This window comes from Erinaceus europaeus, chromosome 12 (assembly GCF_950295315.1).
Source record: "Erinaceus europaeus chromosome 12, mEriEur2.1, whole genome shotgun sequence".
Lineage (NCBI taxonomy): Eukaryota > Metazoa > Chordata > Mammalia > Eulipotyphla > Erinaceidae > Erinaceus > Erinaceus europaeus.
Window position 1 is genome coordinate 33,130,331 of NC_080173.1, and position 20,475 is coordinate 33,150,805.

Below are 20,475 nucleotides of genomic sequence, written 5' to 3' on the forward strand. Positions count from 1 at the left end.
AGTAGCTGAGCAACGGTCTCTCCAGGCAACTTGTACCCATTCTTTCCAGTTGCCTACAGTTTCCTTAGAGACAACCTTGTTTCTACACTTCAGGGGAGACCAACTCTAAAAGCTGGTAGGGTTTAGGAGGTTTCATTCCTCATTTTCTCTTTTTCTTTTCACCAAAGGAGAAACTCACTAAACTTTTCTCTCGTATCTGCTTCACTGGGGAGTAATGAAAATCAGACAGGTACTTTCTTGTCTTGAATTTTTCACTGTGCCCTTCCTGGCTGGCGATTGCTAATTGAGAGGCCCTTCTCCCCAGCCCACATACCATTTTTCAAGGCAGGAATTGCCATTATATGTGGGGATCTGCAGTAAATGCAGGTGATATCACAGATAATTGTTTGGCATTGAGTTGGCATTTTAGATTTATATCAAACATGTCTATTTTTGCTTGATCATTTAGTATCACTTGCTTGGAAGGAAGGAAAGAAGACCAAAACAATAAATAATGTTGATGTTTAAATAATTACCAATGATTGTTAAGTGAGCTATTAGAATGAGAAGTTAGAATGAGAAGGACCAATACCAAATGATCTCAGTGATAGGTGGAATTTAAGAAGCAAGGACAGTAAAGAAAAAATTTAAGGTAAAACTTGGACTGGATGTTGTATATTGCACTAAAGTCAAGGACTCTGGGGAAGGGGGGGAGAGAGGTAAGCTGGAGAGGCTCTGGGGCCCTGTATCTGATGGGGAGGGGGACTTAGGTTGGGAGAGTGTCTTGCAGATATCTATCATGGGGAGATGAGAGGTTGTATAGATATGTAACTGTATTGTGAATCATCAACTTCATCCTCCAATAAGGTATAAAAAATACTAATGTTAATTATCAGCCTTGGAGGAGGGTGATAATAATTCAGTAACTGGATTTTGTAGTTGTCATGTTTTGTATCTTAGGGAGGAACATTGAACCCAGAATTTTAGAACCATAAGAATGTTTAGAGAGTATTTCACTTTTAAATTTTCATCCATGAGAAAACTGAAGTCCTAAGAGAGAAGTAACTGGCTTTTAAAAATAAAATAAAAAAATACAGTTGGGGGGTGGGAGAGCTAGAACAGGAATTCCTGCCCTTTTTATCTCACCTGCCATTCTGGAGATTAATACTTAGGATTTTAGTTTTGGTATGATATGCTATGAATATTTCCAGGCTTGTTTTTACTGTAATACTGACTTTATGGACTTTTTCTTTTCAGAGTATAGAGTACTTTAATCTCTCCAAAGGTTAAAAGGGCAGACTAAGATGTCAGACAAAGATGAAGATAAAATTGCTATTTCAGCGGAAAAGGAGGCTCTAAACTTGAAGTTACCTCCCATTGTCCGCCCCCGTGAAGACATAGGTGTTGACACACCAGCACAAACCAAGCTGCTGAAGCACAGGAAATTCAAGGACCAGCAGAAGACAATTAATCAATTAGTGTAAGTAGCAAATAATTCTTGCTTGTGGGAGCTGGGCGGTAGCGCAAAGCGCAAGGGCTAGCCTAAGGATCCTGGTTAGGATCGAGCTTCTGGCTCCCCACCTGCAGGGGAGTGGCTTCACAGGCGGTGAAGCAGATCTACAGGTGTCTCTGTCTCCTCCCGTTTTCCCATCCTCTCTCGATTTCTCTCTGTCCTATCCAACAATAACAATAACAATAACAACTACAAGGGTAATAAAATGGGAAAATTGGCCTCCAGGAGCAGTGGATTAGTAGTGCAGGCAATGAGCCCCAGTCATAACCCTGGAGGCACACACACACACACACACAAAATTGTTGCTTAAAATTCCACTGAAATGAATGGTCATATTTTCAAAAAAAATCCTTGAAAGTAAGAAAAAAGAAAAGAAAAAGTTGGACCTCTACAAATAGCATTGCATTTGAACAAATACTTAATAAAATATTATGATACTAATTGTATTTATTATTTTTTTCTATAAAAGTAGAAAATAGTCTAACATCTTCCTCCTCCACTTCTAATTTAGTTAAAATTAAAAAATGAGTTAGGGAGGGCCAAGCAGTGGCACACCTGGTTAAGTGCACTACACTGTGCAAGGATGCAGGTTCAAGCCCCTGGTCCCCACCTGCATCGGGAAAGTTTCACAAATGGTGAAACAGGACTGCAGGTGTCTCTCTCACTTTCTAACTCCCCCTCCTCTCTCAATTTCTCTGTGTCTATCCAATAATAAATAAATAAATAAATAAATAAATAAATGAGTTAAGGACCAGCTAATAAAGGCTGTGATAAGGGTGATTCAGCTGAATTAAACAGTTGCTGAGAATTTCTTGGGTACCTTACTGTGCTGGGCTCTGAGGAGAAATAAGAAAATCAGATCTGTCTCACCTGTAAGATTCCAACCCAATAGTGAGGAATTTCTGCTTCTCTTTCTGTCTTTTCCCCTTCTTGGTTTGTCTCATTTATACATGCTTTTGCAACCTAACCAATTTTATTGGCTGTTGCATTGTTGAAGATCAAGTTGCTGAAAATTTAATAATCTACAATGTGCTGGTTTTTCTTTTCTTACAGTTAGACATTTCTGCTAACTATATAGCTTTTTAGATTAAAATCTTACTAGCTATTAAATAATCTACTCATATTTAGACCCATGTTTATAAAGTTTATTTACCAATGCCAGTGTATGTATAGACTCTTGACTCCCTTAATTTCCAAGATGCTACTCAATCTATCAGCTGATTTAGAGAATAGGAATTAGGGTTCCTCAGGAACCTTTGGAGATTCTTACTTTCATTGTATCACATTGCTTAGTTGAATTACGTGCAGTTACATAAATATACTTTTTTTCTTTACAGCATAGTGAAAAATGAATTTCACAACTGTTGCATGAAAGTTTTTTTCACTTTTTTTGTCTGCTGAGTACTTACACAAATTCTTCAAGGCTTAGTTTATGGGCCTCCTCTTCTGGAAAGCCTTCTCCCAGACTTCTTCATGCATCCTCCTTTCTAACTTCCTAACTCTTTTTACATGTTTCTATTACATCAGTTTATTCCACTACTACACAGACCACAGGCATCATGCTTGTTATGGGGGAAACAACAGGGAGAACAACATAAAGAACTATCTTTAAAAAGTTAATATTTTGGTGGAAGAAGATAATACACATAAAAAGAAAAGGTTCTGTTAAGTACTATGTGGAAAAAAGATAGTTATAAAATGACAAGGGAGTTGTTCCTAGGAATATCACAGGGAAGATCTAAATAGAGAACTAAAGAATGTCATTTAAATAAATATTGGAATTGTATTCTAGCAGAGAGGATGATCATGAGCATGAGAGTGTGCAATAAGGATGCTTGGTGCACTCAGTTATTATTTCATTTCATTTTATTTTTTTGTCTCCAGGGTTACTGCTGGGGCTTGGTGCCTGCACCACAAATCCACTACTCCTGGAGGCCATTTTTTCCCTTTTGTTGCCCTGATTGTTTTATTGTTGTTGTAGTTATTATTATTGCTATTATTGATGTCATTGTTGTTGGATAGGACAGACAGAAATGGAGAGAGGAGGGGAAGACAGAGAGGAGGAGAGAAAGATAGACACCTGCAGACCTGCTTCACTGCCTGTGAAGCGACTTCCCTACAGGTGAGGAACCGGGGGCTTGAACTGGGATCCTTAAGCTGGTCGTTGCACTTTGTGCCACATGCGCTTAACCTGCTGCGCTACCGCCCAACCCCCAGTGCACTAAGTTTTTAAAGAAACGTTTCTTTATGAGAGGTAGGTAGGTAGGTAGGTAGTGAGAGAGAGAGAGAGAGAGAGAGAGAGAGAGGAGGGAAGAGAGAAGAGGGAAGAGAGAAGAGAGAGATACCAACTGAGACCGGAACATCAGTGGCAAATGCAGTGCCGGGGATTAAATTTACGACCTTATGCCTGAGAGTCTAACACTGTGCCACCCCCCCCCCCCGGTAACAAAATTGAATGCTTTTAATATCACTAGAGTATCACAAATCTGGATGAGAGTGTTTTCAGGTGAAGATAGAGAGAAAGTTGGGGGAAGATTGTGAGAATTTTTTTTTTTGGGCTATGATAGAAATTTGGGCATTATGTTACGTGCAGTGGATTTTAGTTTAAATTGGGGTGTTATATACAATGTGTATTTAAAAGTATTACTATGGCCATTAGGATAGATAGAAACAGGCAGAGAGGAAGAGGACAAGTGTAGAAGGAAAAAAGGAGACTGGTAGGATGCTTTTGTAGTTGGATAGATAAGAATATTTTTCTAGTTGGGCGATAGTAGAGCTGGTTAAGCGCAGGTGGCACAAAGTGCAAGGACATGCGTTAAGGATCCCGGTTTGAGCCCTCGGAGCTCCTCCTGCAGGGGGGTCGCTTCACAAGCGGTGAAGCAGATTTGCAGGTGTCTTATCTTTCTCTTCTGTCTTCCCCTCCTCTCTCCATTTCTCCCTGTCCTATCCAACAACAACGACATCATGTGCACTCAACCAGGTGTGCCACCACCTGGCCCAAGTATTTGATAGTTTCTGGTCTAACATCCAGGTCCATGATCCATTTGGAGTTTACTTTTGTTTCTGGTGAGATATAGTGGTTCAGTTTCATTCCAAATTATATTCCTCCATGAGGATAATTTCTGGAACCATCCATTCCACCCCGGTTCCATGGCTGCCAGTTCTTAGCAACATCGCCCCGCCAGATATTCATTGGGATGCGGCATCATCTAAGTTCATTTCCCACGTCTACGCTCGACCGGACCTGCCAATATACGCGGATATCTTTGCCCACCCTGTTCAACGCTTGACGTCTCGTCACCCAATCTGGTCTCCTACGCCTACACTGAACTTCTCTGTTCCAGACTCTTGGAAACAGAGTTGGCAGTCAGCTGAGGTAAAGAACAAACACCTCATCACAGACCCCTGCAAGCGTCAACCCGGTTTTGACCTAGCACGTTATGATTGGGCCCTCCTCAATCGCTATCGAACAGGCCATGGCCGGTGCGCCGCTATGTTCCATCGCTGGGGAGCCAGAGATGACCCGAACTGCCCCTGCGGCTACAGACAGACTATGACCCACATAGTCAACGACTGCCACCTCTCCAGATTCAAAGGAGGTCTCGAAACTTTACATCAGGCTCAACCTGACGCTGTTGACTGGCTACGGAAGAAGGGCAAACGCTAGAAGAAGAAGTTTCATTCGTCTGCACATTTCAACCCAAATTTCCTAGCATCATTTATTGAAGAGACTCTCCTCTCTCTATTTATAGTTTGGGCCTCCTTATGAAAAATTAGATGTCCATAGGTGTGGGATTTACTTTTTGAGCTTTCAGTTCTGTTCTATTGATCTGTGTATCTATTTTTGTTCTAGTACTAGGCAGTTTTGATTATGATTGCCTTATACCATATTTTGAGATCCATTTCTGTTTCTTTTTTTCAAGATTGTTTTGGTGATTCTAGGTGTTTTCTGGTTCCAGATAAAAGTTTGTAATTCTTGTTCTATTCTCTTACAGAAAATTGAAAAAAAAATAAATAAAGAAAATTGGTGGGAACTTGATGAGTATTGCATTAAATTTGTATATGGCTCTGGGTGAATATTCATTTTGATGATGTTAATTCTTCCAGTCCATAAGCATGGGATATCTTTCCACTTCTTTCTATTTCCTTGATTAGCAAACAGTCTTATATCTCTTAACTATACATTTCAGGATTGATGAAGCCAAAAGAAATTTAGATAAAACACTAGAAAAAAGAATACCTTTATTACCAGCACCAGATTATCCTTCAACTGTAAGTTCCTGTTTTTTTTCTAGTTTTCCCTCTTTAATTTTTAGTGATTAAAGCCAATCTCAGTATAACTAATATTTTAAAATGACAAGTATATTTAAAATTTATAGTTTAAGATTTTAAATTGCTTTAAGTATCTCCTTTAATTATGTCTTACTTGTTTTTTGACAGATGAACAGTGAAATTAAGAGAAAAGGAGTGAGTTCAATTTCTTTATTTCTTGTTTTGAAAATGTTCAAAAGTTATTGCAAAGTACTTTCCTCTGAAAACATTTGTTAAATTCTAGTCAGGAGAATAAAATTTAGAAAAAATTAAATTTTTTTTTCTGCTCAGAAACACATATCATGAATGACTAGATGAATCTTAGGAGTTATATTTTTTGGTGTATTGTACCAAAATAAAGGATTCTGGGGGAGGGGCAGGGAGCTTTCAGGTCCTGGTACATGATGGTGGAGGAAGACCTAGACTGGGGGTGAGAGTGTTTTACAGAAAATAGAGAAATTTTACACATGTACCATCAACTGTATTTACTGTAAACCATTAATCCTCCAATAAAAGAGTTATATTTTTGTTAGCATTGGTTATTTGATGTTTAGTTATAAATATTTTAGTTCTCCAGAGAACAAAGGAAAACATTCAAGGTGCTATATATATAGGAAATGCACCTATTTCTCTTTTTCACTAGGGCTATGATTTGTTTCCTAGTATTCATACTTATTTTTTTCTGAAGATTTATTTATTTGCCACCAGGGTTATTGCTGGGGCTCAGTGCTGGCACTAGGAACCCATTGCTTCTGGCGGCCATTCCCCCCTCCCCTTTTTTTCTTTTTGCATCCAGGGTTATCGCTGGGGCTCGGTGCCTGCACTATGAATCCACTGCTCCTGGAGGCTATGTTTCCCCTTTTATTATTATTTATTTATTTATATTCCTTTTTGTTGCCCTTGTTTTTTATTGTAGTTATTATTGTGATTGCTGTCGTTGTTGTTGGATAGGACAGAGAGAAATCAAGAGAGGAGGGGAAGACAGAGAGAGGGAGAGAAAGATAGACACCTGTAGACCAGATTCACCACTGGTGAAGCGACCCCCTGCAGGTGGGGAGCCGGGGCTCAAACCGGGATCCTTACACCAATCCTTGCGCTTAGTGCCATGTGAGCTTAATCCGCTGTGCTACCGCATGCCCCCCCTTTTATTTCTACATTATTAGATAGGACAGAGGGAAATTGAGAGGGGAGGGGAAGATTGAGAGGAAGAGAGAAAAAAGGACACCTGAAGACCTGCAGGTGGGGAGTGAGGGCTCAAACCTAGGTCCTTGTGAATGGCAACGTGTGCTCAACTGGGTGCATTCCCACCAGCCCCCAAGATAGATTTGTTTGTTTGTTTGTTTATTTATTTATTTACATGAGAGAAAAGGAGGAGGTGAGGAGGAGGAGGAGGGAGGACCAAAGTATCACTCTGGCATATTAGATGCCCAGGATTGATATCCAGGGATTCTCAATCCAGGGATCCTCAAAGTTGAGAGTCTAATCCTTTATCCACTTTGCTACCTCCCAGACTGTGATAATTACTCATTGAAGACCTACTGTGTGCTAGCTACACTGTAGGTACTTGACATTAAACAATAGTTACAGTGAGAATGGTATAGCTTATGCCTTGGGTTTAATTCTGCTAACACCACAACAGAGCATCATGAATGGCACTGATGAAATGGCGCTAAAGTGTCTTTCCTCTCTGTTCTTTTCTTTTTGCCCTGCCCCCTGCACCAAACTGTTCTAACTAGAAAGACTTTATAGAAGATTTAATGTCTGTAGATTTTTGTTTCTCAGGGATTTAAAATTTCTTTTTTTTAAATTTGTGATTACAGGGTTACAAGACTATAAGATTACAGTGTATAGTTCCATACCATACCCACCACAAAAGTTTTGTACCCCTCTCATCCCACCTCCCAAAGATAACCACTATAGTTCTCACAAGCTTTAGAAACTACTTGCTCTTTTTTAAATTTCAGAGTAGTATTCCATGGAATATATATTCCATAGCTTCTTTAGTCATTCAACTGTTGATGACATTCAGGTTGCTTCCACTCTTTGGCTGTTGTGAATAATGTAGCTGTGAACATAGGGGTACATAGGCTTATGTCCCTATGAATTAGTAATTGAGTGTCCTTTGGGTAAATGTCCAAGAGTGGTATTGCTGTATCATAAGGTACTTCCATTTTTATTTGTTTAAAGACTGTCCATACAGTCTTCCAAAGGGGCTGCACCAGTTTGCATTTCCATCAGCAATGTAGCAGAGTTTTTCTTTTTCTCTACAACCTATCCAACACCTGTCATTTCCTGATTTATTGATGTAAGCCATTCTGTCAGGTGTGAGATGGTATCCTATTGTAGTTTTAATTTGCATTTCTTTAATGATAAGTGGAGCATTTTTTTGTGTGTCTGTGCCTCATGTGTATCTCTTCTTTTAAAAAAAACTGGTTCTTTCGTTCATTTATTTGTCCTTTTTATTGGGGGAATTAATAGTTTACAATAAACAGTAAATACAGTTGTTGGTACACATGTAAAATTGCTGTTTTCTACAAAAAAGTCTGACCCACTGCCTAGGTCCTCCTCTATCATCATGCATCAGGGCCTGTAAACCTCCTCCCCACTCCTGCCTTGCCCCTGAGTCCTTTACATTGGTGCAGTGGTCCTTATTATTATTTTAAAAATATTTATTTATTTATTCCCTTTTGTTTCCCTAGTTGTTTTATTGTTGTAGTTATTGTTGTTGTTGTAACTGATGTTGTCGTTGTTAGGACAGAGAGAAGTGGAGAGAGGAGGGGAAGACATAGGGGGAGAGAAAGATAAACACCTGCAGACTTGCTTCACTTCCTGTGAAGCGACTCCCTTACAGGTGGATATATATATATATATATATATATATATATATATATATATATATACCATTAATTTTGAGAGAAACTGAAATTTGCATGATGTTAAATTATCTTTTCCAAAGCTTTACCGAAAAGGCACTGTTTCTCTATTTTCATGCATATTTTTGTTTTACTACTCATAGGTATAGAATAATTTATGAAATTATGCTGCTGTTGTACCAGAATTTCCAAGAGAGTAAAAATTGTGTTTTTTTCAGTTGATTATTGTAACCTCAGAATTCATAACAATGCCTAAATATTTATTGAGTTAATGGAAGTTTATTGGATGGAGAAAGAGTTAAACAATGGATTATTAATTGGTGAGAAGTTATCAATGAAAATATAAAATGGTTTCTTTGTAGGTCATACTTTTATGTATTTTAGTTCTGAAAACATACTATCTGTAAGAATGCTTTTATTTTGAAAAAATGTCTTGAGATGACAGCTTGAGAGTATCATTGAAATGATAAACCACTTAAACACATTTTTTCCTTATTATGTTCTCAGTTCAACTATTGTTTTATGAAGAAATGTGTTGAAAGTAATCCTATAGTACCTATTCAGCAGGAATGGGTGGATCACATGTTAATGCTGATACCTGAGTCTTTAAAAGAAGGAAAAGAAAGAGAAGAACTTATGGACAATCTCATAAATGAGGTATCAAGTGACTTTGAGAAAAGCATGAAGAGATATATGGGTAAGTAGTATTTAGCACAATGCTGATTCTTTTTTACTTTGCTTCCCTGTCCCTCCTAGTCAAATGTAGGACTTGAAGAATATGCATAAAGGATTGTAAACATTACATTTGTTATAATTTATTATTATTTTTAATGTGACATCAAGGAATGAACTGAGGGATTCATAAATGTGTAATACCACAGAGCTTCCTATTATTCATTCATTTTTTTTATCAGAACACTCATTGGCTGTTTTTTTTTTCTTAATTTTTTATTTATAAAAAGGAAACACTGACTAAACCATAGGATAATAGGGGTATAACTCCACACAATTCCCACCAACAGAACTCTGTATCCCATCCCCTCCTCTGATAGTTTTCCTATTCTTTAACCCTCTGGTAGTATGGACCCAAGATCATTGTGGGATGCAGAAGGTGGAAGGTCTGGCTTCTGTAATTGCTTCCCTGCTGAACATGGGTGTTGACAGGTCGTTCTATACTCCCAGCCTGTCTCTCTTTCCCTAGTGGGGAAAGGCTCTGGGGAAGCGGAGCTCCAGGACACATTGGTGGAGTTGTCTGTCCAGGGGAAGTCTGTTTGGCATCATGCTAGCATCTGGAACCTGGTGGCTGAAAAGCGAGTTAACATATAAAGCCAAACAAACTGTTGACCAGTCATGGACCTAAAGGCTGGAATAGTGCAGATGAAGAGTTGGGGGGGGGGTCCTCCATTTTGTAGATAGTTAGTAGTCATATTTTAGTTATATTCCAAAGGGCCTGTGGCAATACTAGCTTTCTTTCTTTTTCTTTTTTTTCCCCTGAGCCTGAAATCTGATATGCAAGTGGATCTAAGTTATTGTCTTTGGAGATGATGTCATGGCTGGAAAAAGGACCAGAAAGTTGCATCAGGGAAGAGAGTAGCTCCCTAATATGGGAAAGGTGCATAAACACTGTTGACTGTAAACCCCATCGATTTGATGTGATTTGGGCCCCATATTCAGCTTAGGTGCCTATGTGGCCTCTGCATCTCTGCAGATCTGAGCTCACATTCTGTGATCATGAGTAGGAACATTCCAAGCTGCCCCAATATCGACCCATCTTCCTCAGGTGTAGCATAGAGTATGTTGATCAGCTCTGGTTTAAGGTGGTATGGGAGGCTGAACCTGAGACTTTGGAGCCTCAGGCATGAAAGTCTCTTTGCATAACCATTATGCTATCTACCTCTGCTCTCCTCATTCTTTATTAAAAGATAGAGGGAAGGAAAGACACCTCAGCACTGCTTCATCATCCAGATAGCTTTCCCAGTTTTGTTCATAGTATTCCCATGTGTTGGGACTCAAAACACAAAGCCTGAAACTCTGCATGACAGTGCTCTACCCAGTATTGCTTTCCTTTGGCCTTTTTATTTTATTTTATTTATAGTGAGACACAGAGAGATAGAGTGAGAGAAAAACAGAGACACACTGGCATGGCTGCTCCACCACTTGCTGCTTCCAGCTTCCCCCTCTGCAGGTGGGAACCAGGTGTTTGAATCCATGTCCTCATGCATAGTAACATATGTGCTTTACTATGTGTGTTACCAGCTGGACCCACTTTAATTTAACCTTGTTGTGAATTTATAACATAGTCAAAAATCTTTGTAATTTAAGGGCATATATTGTCATTTATGTGCTTAATAGTTTTTTATTTTGTCTTTTTAAATTATCTTTATATTGGATAGAGACAACCAGATATTGAGAGGGTAGAGGGAGAAAGACAGAGAGACACCTTCAGCACTGCTTTACCACTCACAAAGCTTTCCCCCTGCAGGTGGGAACTGGGGGCTCGAACCTGGATCCTTGTGCATACTAACATGTGTGCTCAACCAGGTGCACCACCACCTGGTCCCTCATTTTTTATTTATAATTGTAGTTATACTAACAGGATTATAATGACATATTTTTCAAATTTATTGGTTTTTTTTTTTTTTTTTTTTTGCCTCCAGGGTTATTGCTGGGGCTCAGTGCCTGCACCATGAATCCACTGCTCCTGGAGGTCATTTCCCCCCTTTTGTTGCCCTTGTTGTGGTTCTTACTGTTGTTGTTGGACAGGACAGAGAGAAATGGAGAGAGAAGGGGAAGACAGAGGGGGGGAGAGAAAGACACCTGCAGGCCTGCTTCACCGCTTGTGAAGCAAATCCCCTGCAGGTGGGGGAGCCAGGAGTTCAAATCAGGATCCTTAAGTGGGTCCTTGCGCTTTGCGCCACATGTGCTTAATCTGCTGCACTACCACTCGACTCCCAATTTCTTGTTTTTTAAAAAATATTAAAAAAATTTGTTATTAATAGTTTGTTTTAAGATTATAAGATTACATGTATAGTTCCACAACACATCTACCACCAATGTTCTGTATCCCTACTTTCCAGCCTCCCAACAATAACCACCATAGTTCTCACAATTACTTTCTTACAATAAGTTCTTACAGTTACTTGCTTCTGTTTTCTTTGGATTTTTTTTGTTTTTGGTAAGCTCATGTAAATCGCATCTCTAGATTCTAATCTGAGTGAAACCATCTAGTAGTTGTCTTTCATCTCTTTACTTATTTTACTGAGCATAATTACCTCCAGTTCCATTCATTTTGTCCCTAAGAACACAATATCATCTTTTCTGATCACAGAGTAATATTCCACGGAATATATATATCTTATAACTTCTTTAACCAGTCATCTCTTGATGGGCATTTAAGTTGCTTCCACTCTTTGGCTATTGTGAGAAATGCAGCTATGAACACGGGTGCATATGTCCCTTCTAATTAGTGTTTTAATGTCCACTGGATAAATGTCCAAGGATGGTATTGCTGGATCATAAGGTACTTCCATTTTTATTGTCTAAGGACTGTTCATACAGTCTTCCAACGGTGCTGTACTAGTTTGCTTTCCCACCAGCAATGTAGAGTTCCCTTTTCCCTCTCCGGCACCTACCATTTCCTAGTTTGGTGATATAACCCATTTTCTAAGATGTGAGATGGTATCTCAGTATAGTTAAAAAAATTTTTTTTCTTTATTGGGGAGATTAATTATTTACAGTCAACAATAAAATACAGTAGTTTTTATATGTATAACATTTCCCGGTTTTCCATATAACAATACAACCCCCAGTAGGTCCTCTGCCATCATGTTCTAGGACCTTAACCGTTCTCCCCACCCCCCAGAGTCTTTTACTTTGGTGCAATACACTCCAGTCCTGGTTCTGCTTTGTGTTTTCCTTTCTGTTCTTATTTTTCAACTTCTGTGTATGAGTGAGATCATCCCATATTCATCCTTTTCTTTTTGGCTTAATCTTACTTAATATGATTCCTTCAAGCTCCACCCAAGATGAGGTGAAGAAAGTGAAATGACCATTTTAAACAGCTGAGTAATATCTCATTGTGTATATGTACTACAACTTACTTAGCACTCATCTGTTGTTGGACACCTGTGTTGCTTCCAGGCTTTGGCTATTATAAATTATGCTACTATGAACATAGGTATACACAAATCTTTTTGAATGGGTGTGTTTGCCTCCTTATGATATATCCCCAGGAGAGGAATTGCAGGGTCATAGGGTAGGTCCATTTCTAGCCTTCTGAGAGTTCTCCAGACTGCTTTCCACAGGGGTTGGACCAATTTACATTCCTACCAGTAATGCAGGAGGGTTCCTTTGTCCTTACAACCTCTCCAACATTTGCTGCTGCTACTTTTCTGATGTATGACATTGTCACAGGAGTGAAGTGGTATCTCATTGTTGTCTTCATTTGCATTTCTCTGACCATCAATGACTTGGAGCAATTTTTCATATGTTTGTTGGCCTTTTGGATCTATTATTTGGTAAATGTTCTGTTAATATCCTCTTCCACACTTTTGGGTAGGGTCATTTATTTCCTTGTTGCTGAGTTTGGTGAGCTCTTTGTATATTTTGGTTATTAAACTCTTATCTGATATATGACATAAAAAGATATACCCCCATTCTGTGGAGAGTTCTCTTTGTTTGGGTGGTGATTTCTTTTGCTGTGCAGAAGCTTTTTAATTTGGTGTAGTTCTGTTGGTTTACTTTTGTTTTAGTCTTCTTTGTATTTGGATTCTTATGACTGAGGTTGCCTATGATATTTAGATGGAAAAGAGTTCTGCCAATATTTTCTTTTGAATATTTGATAGTTTCTGGTCTAACATCCAAGTCCTTGATCCAATTGGAATTTAATTTTGTGTTTGGTGAAATGGTGAAACAGTGGTTCAGTTTCATTCTTCTGCATGTCTGAACCCAATTTTTCTAACACCATTTCTTGAAGAGACTGTCCTTTTCTCATTTAATAGTCTGGGCACTTTTGTCAAAGATTAAATGTCCATAGGTGTTGGGGCTTATTTTTGGGCTCTCAATTCTATTCCACTGTTCAGTGTGTCTATTTTATGTTCCGGTACTAACTGTTATAATGGCCCTATAAGACAATATGACAACTGGGAGTGTGATGCCTCTAATTCTGTTCTATCTTCTCAAGATTTGTTTTGGTAATTCTAGGTATTTTCTGGTTCCAGATAAACATTTTTAACTTTTGTTCTACTCTCCTATAAAAGTTGGGTGGGATATAAATGGGGATTGTTCAGTGTAGATTTATTTGCATTTCTCTAATGATAAGTGAAGTGGAACATTTCTTTTTGTGTCTATGGGCCATTTGTATCTCTTCTTTAGATAGCTGTTTAGCTTTTTGGCCCACCTTTTTTTCATAATTTTTTAAAATCTTTATTTATTAGCTAGAGACAGTCAGAAGTTGAGAGGGAAGGGAGTGATAGAGAGGGAGAGAGACAGAGAGACACCTGCAGCACTGCTTCACCACTTGTGAAACTTTCCCCCTGCAGGTGTGTACCAGGGGCTCGAACCTGAGTCCTTGCACACTGTAATACATGCACTCAACCAGGTGCGCCACCATCTGGCCCTGGCCCACTTTTTTATTGCATTGTTTTTGTTTCTTTTTAAAAATTTATTTATTGGGGGATTAATGATTATGGGCCCAGCATGCTTCCACTGTGCTACTCTGCTTCACGCGGATTAATGATTTATAGTCTTCTCCCATTTACTTGGTTGCCTGGTTATCCTTGTTTTATTTGCTTCAGATGTGTAGAAGCACTTCAGTTTCATGTAATCCCATTTATTTACTCTTGTTTTCATTTCTCATGACCAGGGGGTTCAATCATCAAATATATCTTTGATGTGAAGGTCCTGCAAAGTTTCTTTTAAAATTTTTTAAAAATTAATTAATTAATTTTCCCTTTTGTTGCCTTTGTTTTTTAAATTGTTGTTGTAGTTATTATTGTTGTAGTTATTGATGTCGTCTTTGTTAGATAGGACAGAGAGAAATGGAGAGAGGAGGGGAAGACAGAGAGGGCGAGAGAAAGATAGACACCTGCATACCTGCTTCACCACCTGTGAAGTGATTCCCCTGCAGGTGGGGAGTCAGGGTCTTGAACCTGGATCCTTAAGCTGGTCCTTATGCTTTGTGCCACGTGCACTTAACCCGCTGTGCTACTGCCTGGCTCCCTCCTGCAAAGTTTCACCAACATTTCTTCTATAACATTTAGAGTTTCTGGTCTAATAGCTAGATCTTTAACCCATTCTGATTTGACCTTGGTGTATGATGTTAGGTGGTGGTCTAGTTTCACTTTTCTAAATGTGACTACCCAATTTTTTCAGCACATTCTGTTGAAGAGAACCTCTTTACCTCATTGAATGCTTTTTATTTTTTTTAAAGGATTTTTTTTTTTTTTTATTCATGAGAAAGGAAGGAGGAGAGAAAGAAAGAACCAGACATCACTCTGGTACATGTGTTGAACTCAGGACCTGATGTTTGAGAATCCAATGCATTATCCACTGAGCTACCACCTGGGCCACCTCATTGAATGCTTTTGGCCCCTTTGTCACATATTAGTTGGTTGTATATGTGTAGACTCATTTCTGGGCTTTGATTCTGCTCCATTGATTCAAGTGTCCATTTTTATTCCAGTACCATACTGTTTTGATTACTACTGCTTTGTAGTAACTGAAGTTGGGGAGCATAAAGATTTTTCTGAGAAAGAAGTGCTTTGGCAATTTGTGGCCTTTTGTGGTTCCACATTTTTTAAAAAATTTATTTAAGAAAGGAGACATTAACAAAACGAAGGATAGGAGGGGTACAACTCCACACAATTACCACCACCCAGTCTCCACATCCCATCCCCTCCCTGATAGCTTTCCCATTCTCTATCCCTCTGGGAGTATGGACCCAGGGTTATTGTGGGTTGCAGAAGGTGGAAGGTCTGGCTTCTGTAATTGCTTCCCCGCTGAACATGGGCGTTGACTGGTCGATCCATGCTCCCAATCTGCCTCTCTCTTTCCCTAGTAGGGTGGGGCTCTGGGGAAGTGGGGCTCCAGGACACATTGGTGGGGTCGTCAGTCCAGGGAAGTCTGGTTGGCATCATGCTGGCATCCAGAACCTGGTGGCTGAAAAGAGAGTTAACATACAAAGCCAAACAAATTGTTGAACAATCATGGACCTTAAGGCTGGAATAGTGCAGATGAAGTGTTGGGGGGAACTCACAGCAGACTCTTGTGTACTTCTGCTTTCAGGTATATATTTTGCCCTGGTTTATGGACACATGTGAACATATGCTCTATCTCAGGGGACCTGGTCTACATCTAGGTTTGGGGACTTTATTGGAGAGTGGACCACCTGGAATGGAATTAGAGAATACTATGAAAGGAAAGATCTCACCCAAGTGATGAATCTGAAGGGTTGTCATTCCACACCTGAAGTCTCTGGACACAGTCTGAAGTGAAGCATGTGGGGGTGGCACTTACTGCGTTGATTAGGTTGTGATTGGAAGATGCAATATTATTTGATATGAATTGAATGTTAATTTTGTAGCCTGACACCTTACTGTATTGCCTGATGATTTACAAAAGCTTCTTGCTGGATTCCTTAGGTTTTTCTATGTATACTATCATGTCATCTGCAAATAGGGAGAGTTTGACTTCTTCTAATCTGTATGCCTTTAATTCCTTGATATGAATTGAGAGAAGCATGTAGGAAAGTGCGCCCCACCCTAAGATTCCAGGACTGGGGGAAATACAGGGTCTATTGTGGAAATGTGAGGTTCCTGCTGTCTTAGGGTTCAAGAAGACAATGGATAGTTATTGTTATCAACACATTATTTGGTAATTGGGTTAACTTTGAAAAGTCCCTTTGTTAGGGTTTGCTGTATAATACCCAGCATCTTGTATCTAGTTGTGCCACCAGTTGCTTCTGTTCTACCTGGTCTAGACTTTTGAGAGAATCAGCATATCAAAGACTCAGCCTATGTATTAAAAAGACTCAGTCTGTGTTTTAAAAAGTTCGAGACAAATGATCAAATTTTCCCCTCTCATATTAATTACATAGTGTTATATATGACTACACTTTAATAGGAGTGTACATAAACACTATTTCCACCACCAAAAGACTGTGTCCCATTCCCCCCCCGCTGCCTCTGGAAGCTGAATGTCCACCCTCCCCCTCACCACAGGGTTTTTACTTTGGTGCCCTACTCCACACATTTTTTTGACAAGTTGTTCAATTTTCTTTAAAAATGCCATTGGGGGAGTCAAGCAGTAGTGCAGCGGGTTAAGCGCAGGTGGCACAAAGCACAAGGGCCAGCATAAGGATCCCAGTTTGAGCCCCTGGCTCCCCACCTTCACAAGTGGTGAAGCAGGTCTGCAGGTGTCTTTCTCTCCCCCTCTCTGTCTCCCCTCCTGTTGTTAAAATTTGGAGGCTCCAGCTGGCCGGGCTAGCTTCACGGGTGGGTAACAGAGACAACCAGAGACATACGGCTGGGCAGGGAAGCTGTATTTCTTTATTCAGGAACAACGATTCATAAACTAAACCAAACTAATCACCAAACAGAACTCTGCTGCCTCTTTGCCCCGCGACGGTGCCAAGCACTCTCTAACTCTGCAACTCTCCAACTCTCCAACTCTGGAACTCTCTCGGGGTTCTTGGGGCGGGGCCAAGTGGGCCCGCGAAATTAGCAGGACTGACCCAATTTTCTTGGTGGGGGAGAGCTAGAACAACCCAATGTAAAGCATACAACAATTCCCCCTTTTTTTTTTAACTAAATGACCACAGTATCAGGGGTGTGGGGTGAACAGAAACCTCTATCATACAGGCATTTTTAAAAAAGAAACTGGCACAAACATGGAGAAACATGTAAGCAAGTAACAAGAACCAGTGTGCTGCCAAGGGAAGGCCTGAGGGGGCTATGTTTTGTCTCTGTGGGCAAAACTTTATCAGCTTAAAAAAAACATTTCTTGCCTCTGGGGGGCGTACTTGCCTCGACAGGCATTTGCATGGGGGTGGGGAACGGCCTAGAGTCCCAAAGGCAGCTGGCTGCAATTCACTTACTATGAAACAAAACTTATTAGCATAACCATAGCGCAATCTAACGTTTCTAATAGAGAAGGAATTTGAGACTTTTACATATCAACAATGTCTTTTTAACTTTTGTTACACCCATTTAAGATGGAGATGTAACCTAGGTGTGTGCAGGAAATGAAACCTCTGGCATGAGAATAATTAGCATAGCCATTGTGCGATCTACCCTTTCTAATAGAGAAGGTAATCGAGAGTTTTACATATCAACAAGTCTATTTAACCTTTTGTTATACCCATTCAAGATGGAGGCACACCCTAGGTGTGCGCAGGTCTTTAGACCAACTTAGTTAAAATATATTGATTGTTAACTAATTTTTACCTCAGACTTTAAATGTAAGTTAATTTTATCTTTATGAGAATTACGTTGGAAACCTTTTCATTTAACTTTGACTAGTAAGAATTTAGCCTTAAAGTTATTGTTTACCAAACTTTAAACATACACATAAACATGGTCATTAATGCACAAGGAGAGAAACCTTTGTTATGAAGACATGTCATTTCAAACACGAATTTAGATATGTACTGTCTTAGTTGTTGGGGGGGTGCGTTGTCCAGTGGTGGTCTCTTGGGCAGCTTCACTTCTAGGAATTGCAGGTTGTGATCTCTGCACAAATCTCTGCGTACTCCAGCTTGTCTGCCTTCAGACTGGACCGGCAGCTGGAGATCTCATGTGCCCAGTTTTGGCAGGGAGCCCGGGGGTCCGGGAGGTCCAGGATCGTTCCAGAATTCATAGCATGAGGGCGGGCAGGCCAGCCTTGTAGAAGGCATGGGCCTAGGTGCCCAGGGGTGGCGGCCATGATAGGCTACTGCGGCCCTGCCCCATGGCCCTGCCATGTCTGCTGCCCTGTTCGCAGTGGCCGAGCAGCGTGGAGGGATCACACGTCTAGTGCCCTGTGCCACGCGGTGGAGAGCCGGCTCCTGTGGGCTGGCCTGTGTGCTGGCATTGGGCTCCTGCGTGGTGGCATCAGGCTCCTGCGTGTTGGCATCGGGCTCCTGTGTGGTGGCATCGGGCTCCTGCGTGTTGGCATCGGGCTCCTGTGTGGTGGCATCGGGCTCCTGCGTGTTGGCATCGGGCTCCTGTGTGGTGGCGTCGGCCTCCTGCGGGCTGCGGGGCTGCGGGGCTGCAGGGCTGCGGGCGCGGTGCGCGGGGTTGAATGGGCGCAGCCGGCTGGCTGGCTGTTTAACCAGGTGGAAACAGCAGCTCTGCGCCTTGCCTCCCGCCCGCTGGCTCCTCCCGCTGGCTGTTCTGAGTTCGCCCGAGTGAGTGGAAACCACAGAGTGGTCCAGAGATAAATGTTCCAGAAACAGCAAAATTGTCTCGTGAAGAAAGAGCAGAGGCCTTTGGAGATCTCTTCACAAGCAGAAGAGAAGGCCATAGTACATAGGTAGCCAAATTGTCTTTACTTATCTGAGAGATGCGCAGGTCAGGTCCACGTGGGCGCCATTTGTTGTTAAAATTCGGAGGCTCCAGCTGGCCGGGCTAGCTTCACGGGTGGGTAACAGAGACGACCAGAGACATACGGCTGGGCAGGGAAGCTGTATTTCTTTATTCAGGAACAACGATTCATAAACTAAACCAAACTAATCACCAAACAGAACTCTGCTGCCTCTTTGCCCCGCGACGGCGCCAAGCACTCTCTAACTCTGCAACTCTCCAACTCTCCAACTCTGGAACTCTCTCGGGGTTCTTGGGGCGGGGCCAAGCGGGCCCGCGAAATTAGCAGGACTGACCCAATTTTCTTGGCGGGGGAGAGCTAGAACAACCCAATGTAAAGCATACGACACCCTCCTCTCTCTGTTTCTCTTGGTTATCCAACAACGAAGACACCAATAACATCAACAATAATAGCTACAACAATAAAAAAACAAGGACAACAAAAGGGAATAAATAAATAAATATTAAAAGATGTCATTGGAGTTTTAGTAGGGATTATATTGTAATTATATATTGCTTTTGGTAGAATGGCCATCTTAACGTGTTTATTCTTCAGTCAAGGAACAAGGAATTTCCTTTCACTTCTGTGTGTCCTTCTCTATTTCTTTTAGCAATGTCCTATAGTTTTCATGGTAAAGGTCCTTCATCTTCTTTGTGAAATTCACCCCAAGTTATTTTATCTTTTTGGTCTCAATTGTAAATAGTATTGAGTCTTTTATTTCCCTTTCCTCTGACTTTTTGCTTGTTCACAGAAATGCCACAGGTTCATGTGAATTGATTTTGTATCCTGCTACTTTACTGAATTCATTAATTATTTCCAGTAGTTTTTTGGTAGAGTCTTTGGGGTTCTCTAGATATAATATATCATGTCATCAGCAAATAGTGATAGTTTGATTTCTTCTTTTTCCAATCTGTATGCCTTTGATATCTCTTCCTTGTCTGGTTGCAGTGGCAAGGATTTTGATAATTATAATGAATAACAGTGGAGATAGTGGACATCCTTGTCTGCTTTCTGATTTTAGGGGGAAAGCTCTCAGCTTTTCCCCATTGAGAACGACATTAGCTGTGGGTTTATCTGTGTGTCTTTATTATGTTGAGGAATTGTCCTTCTGTTCCCAGATTCTGGAGGGTCTTTATCATAAATGGATGCTGGATATTTTCTATAAGAAAATATTAATGTGCTTGAGGGAGATTTGATAGGGATTTGACCTTTGCAATTTTTATTAGAATAATTTTTAAG

At 40.4% G+C, this 20,475-nt stretch overlaps 1 protein-coding gene across 1 annotated transcript in view; it reads left to right on the forward strand.

The window, feature by feature from the left end:
* The window catches only part of DNAH12 (dynein axonemal heavy chain 12), a 273,128-nt gene continuing 252,653 nt past the window's right edge, over positions 1-20,475 (forward strand). The window contains exons 1-5 of the mRNA XM_060203068.1: positions 1-115; positions 1,237-1,459; positions 5,683-5,764; positions 5,933-5,959; positions 9,184-9,373. Of these exons, the coding sequence (XP_060059051.1) occupies positions 1,284-1,459; positions 5,683-5,764; positions 5,933-5,959; positions 9,184-9,373 (475 nt within the window). The 5' untranslated portion in view covers positions 1-115; positions 1,237-1,283. The remainder of the gene's footprint in view (positions 116-1,236; positions 1,460-5,682; positions 5,765-5,932; positions 5,960-9,183; positions 9,374-20,475) is intronic.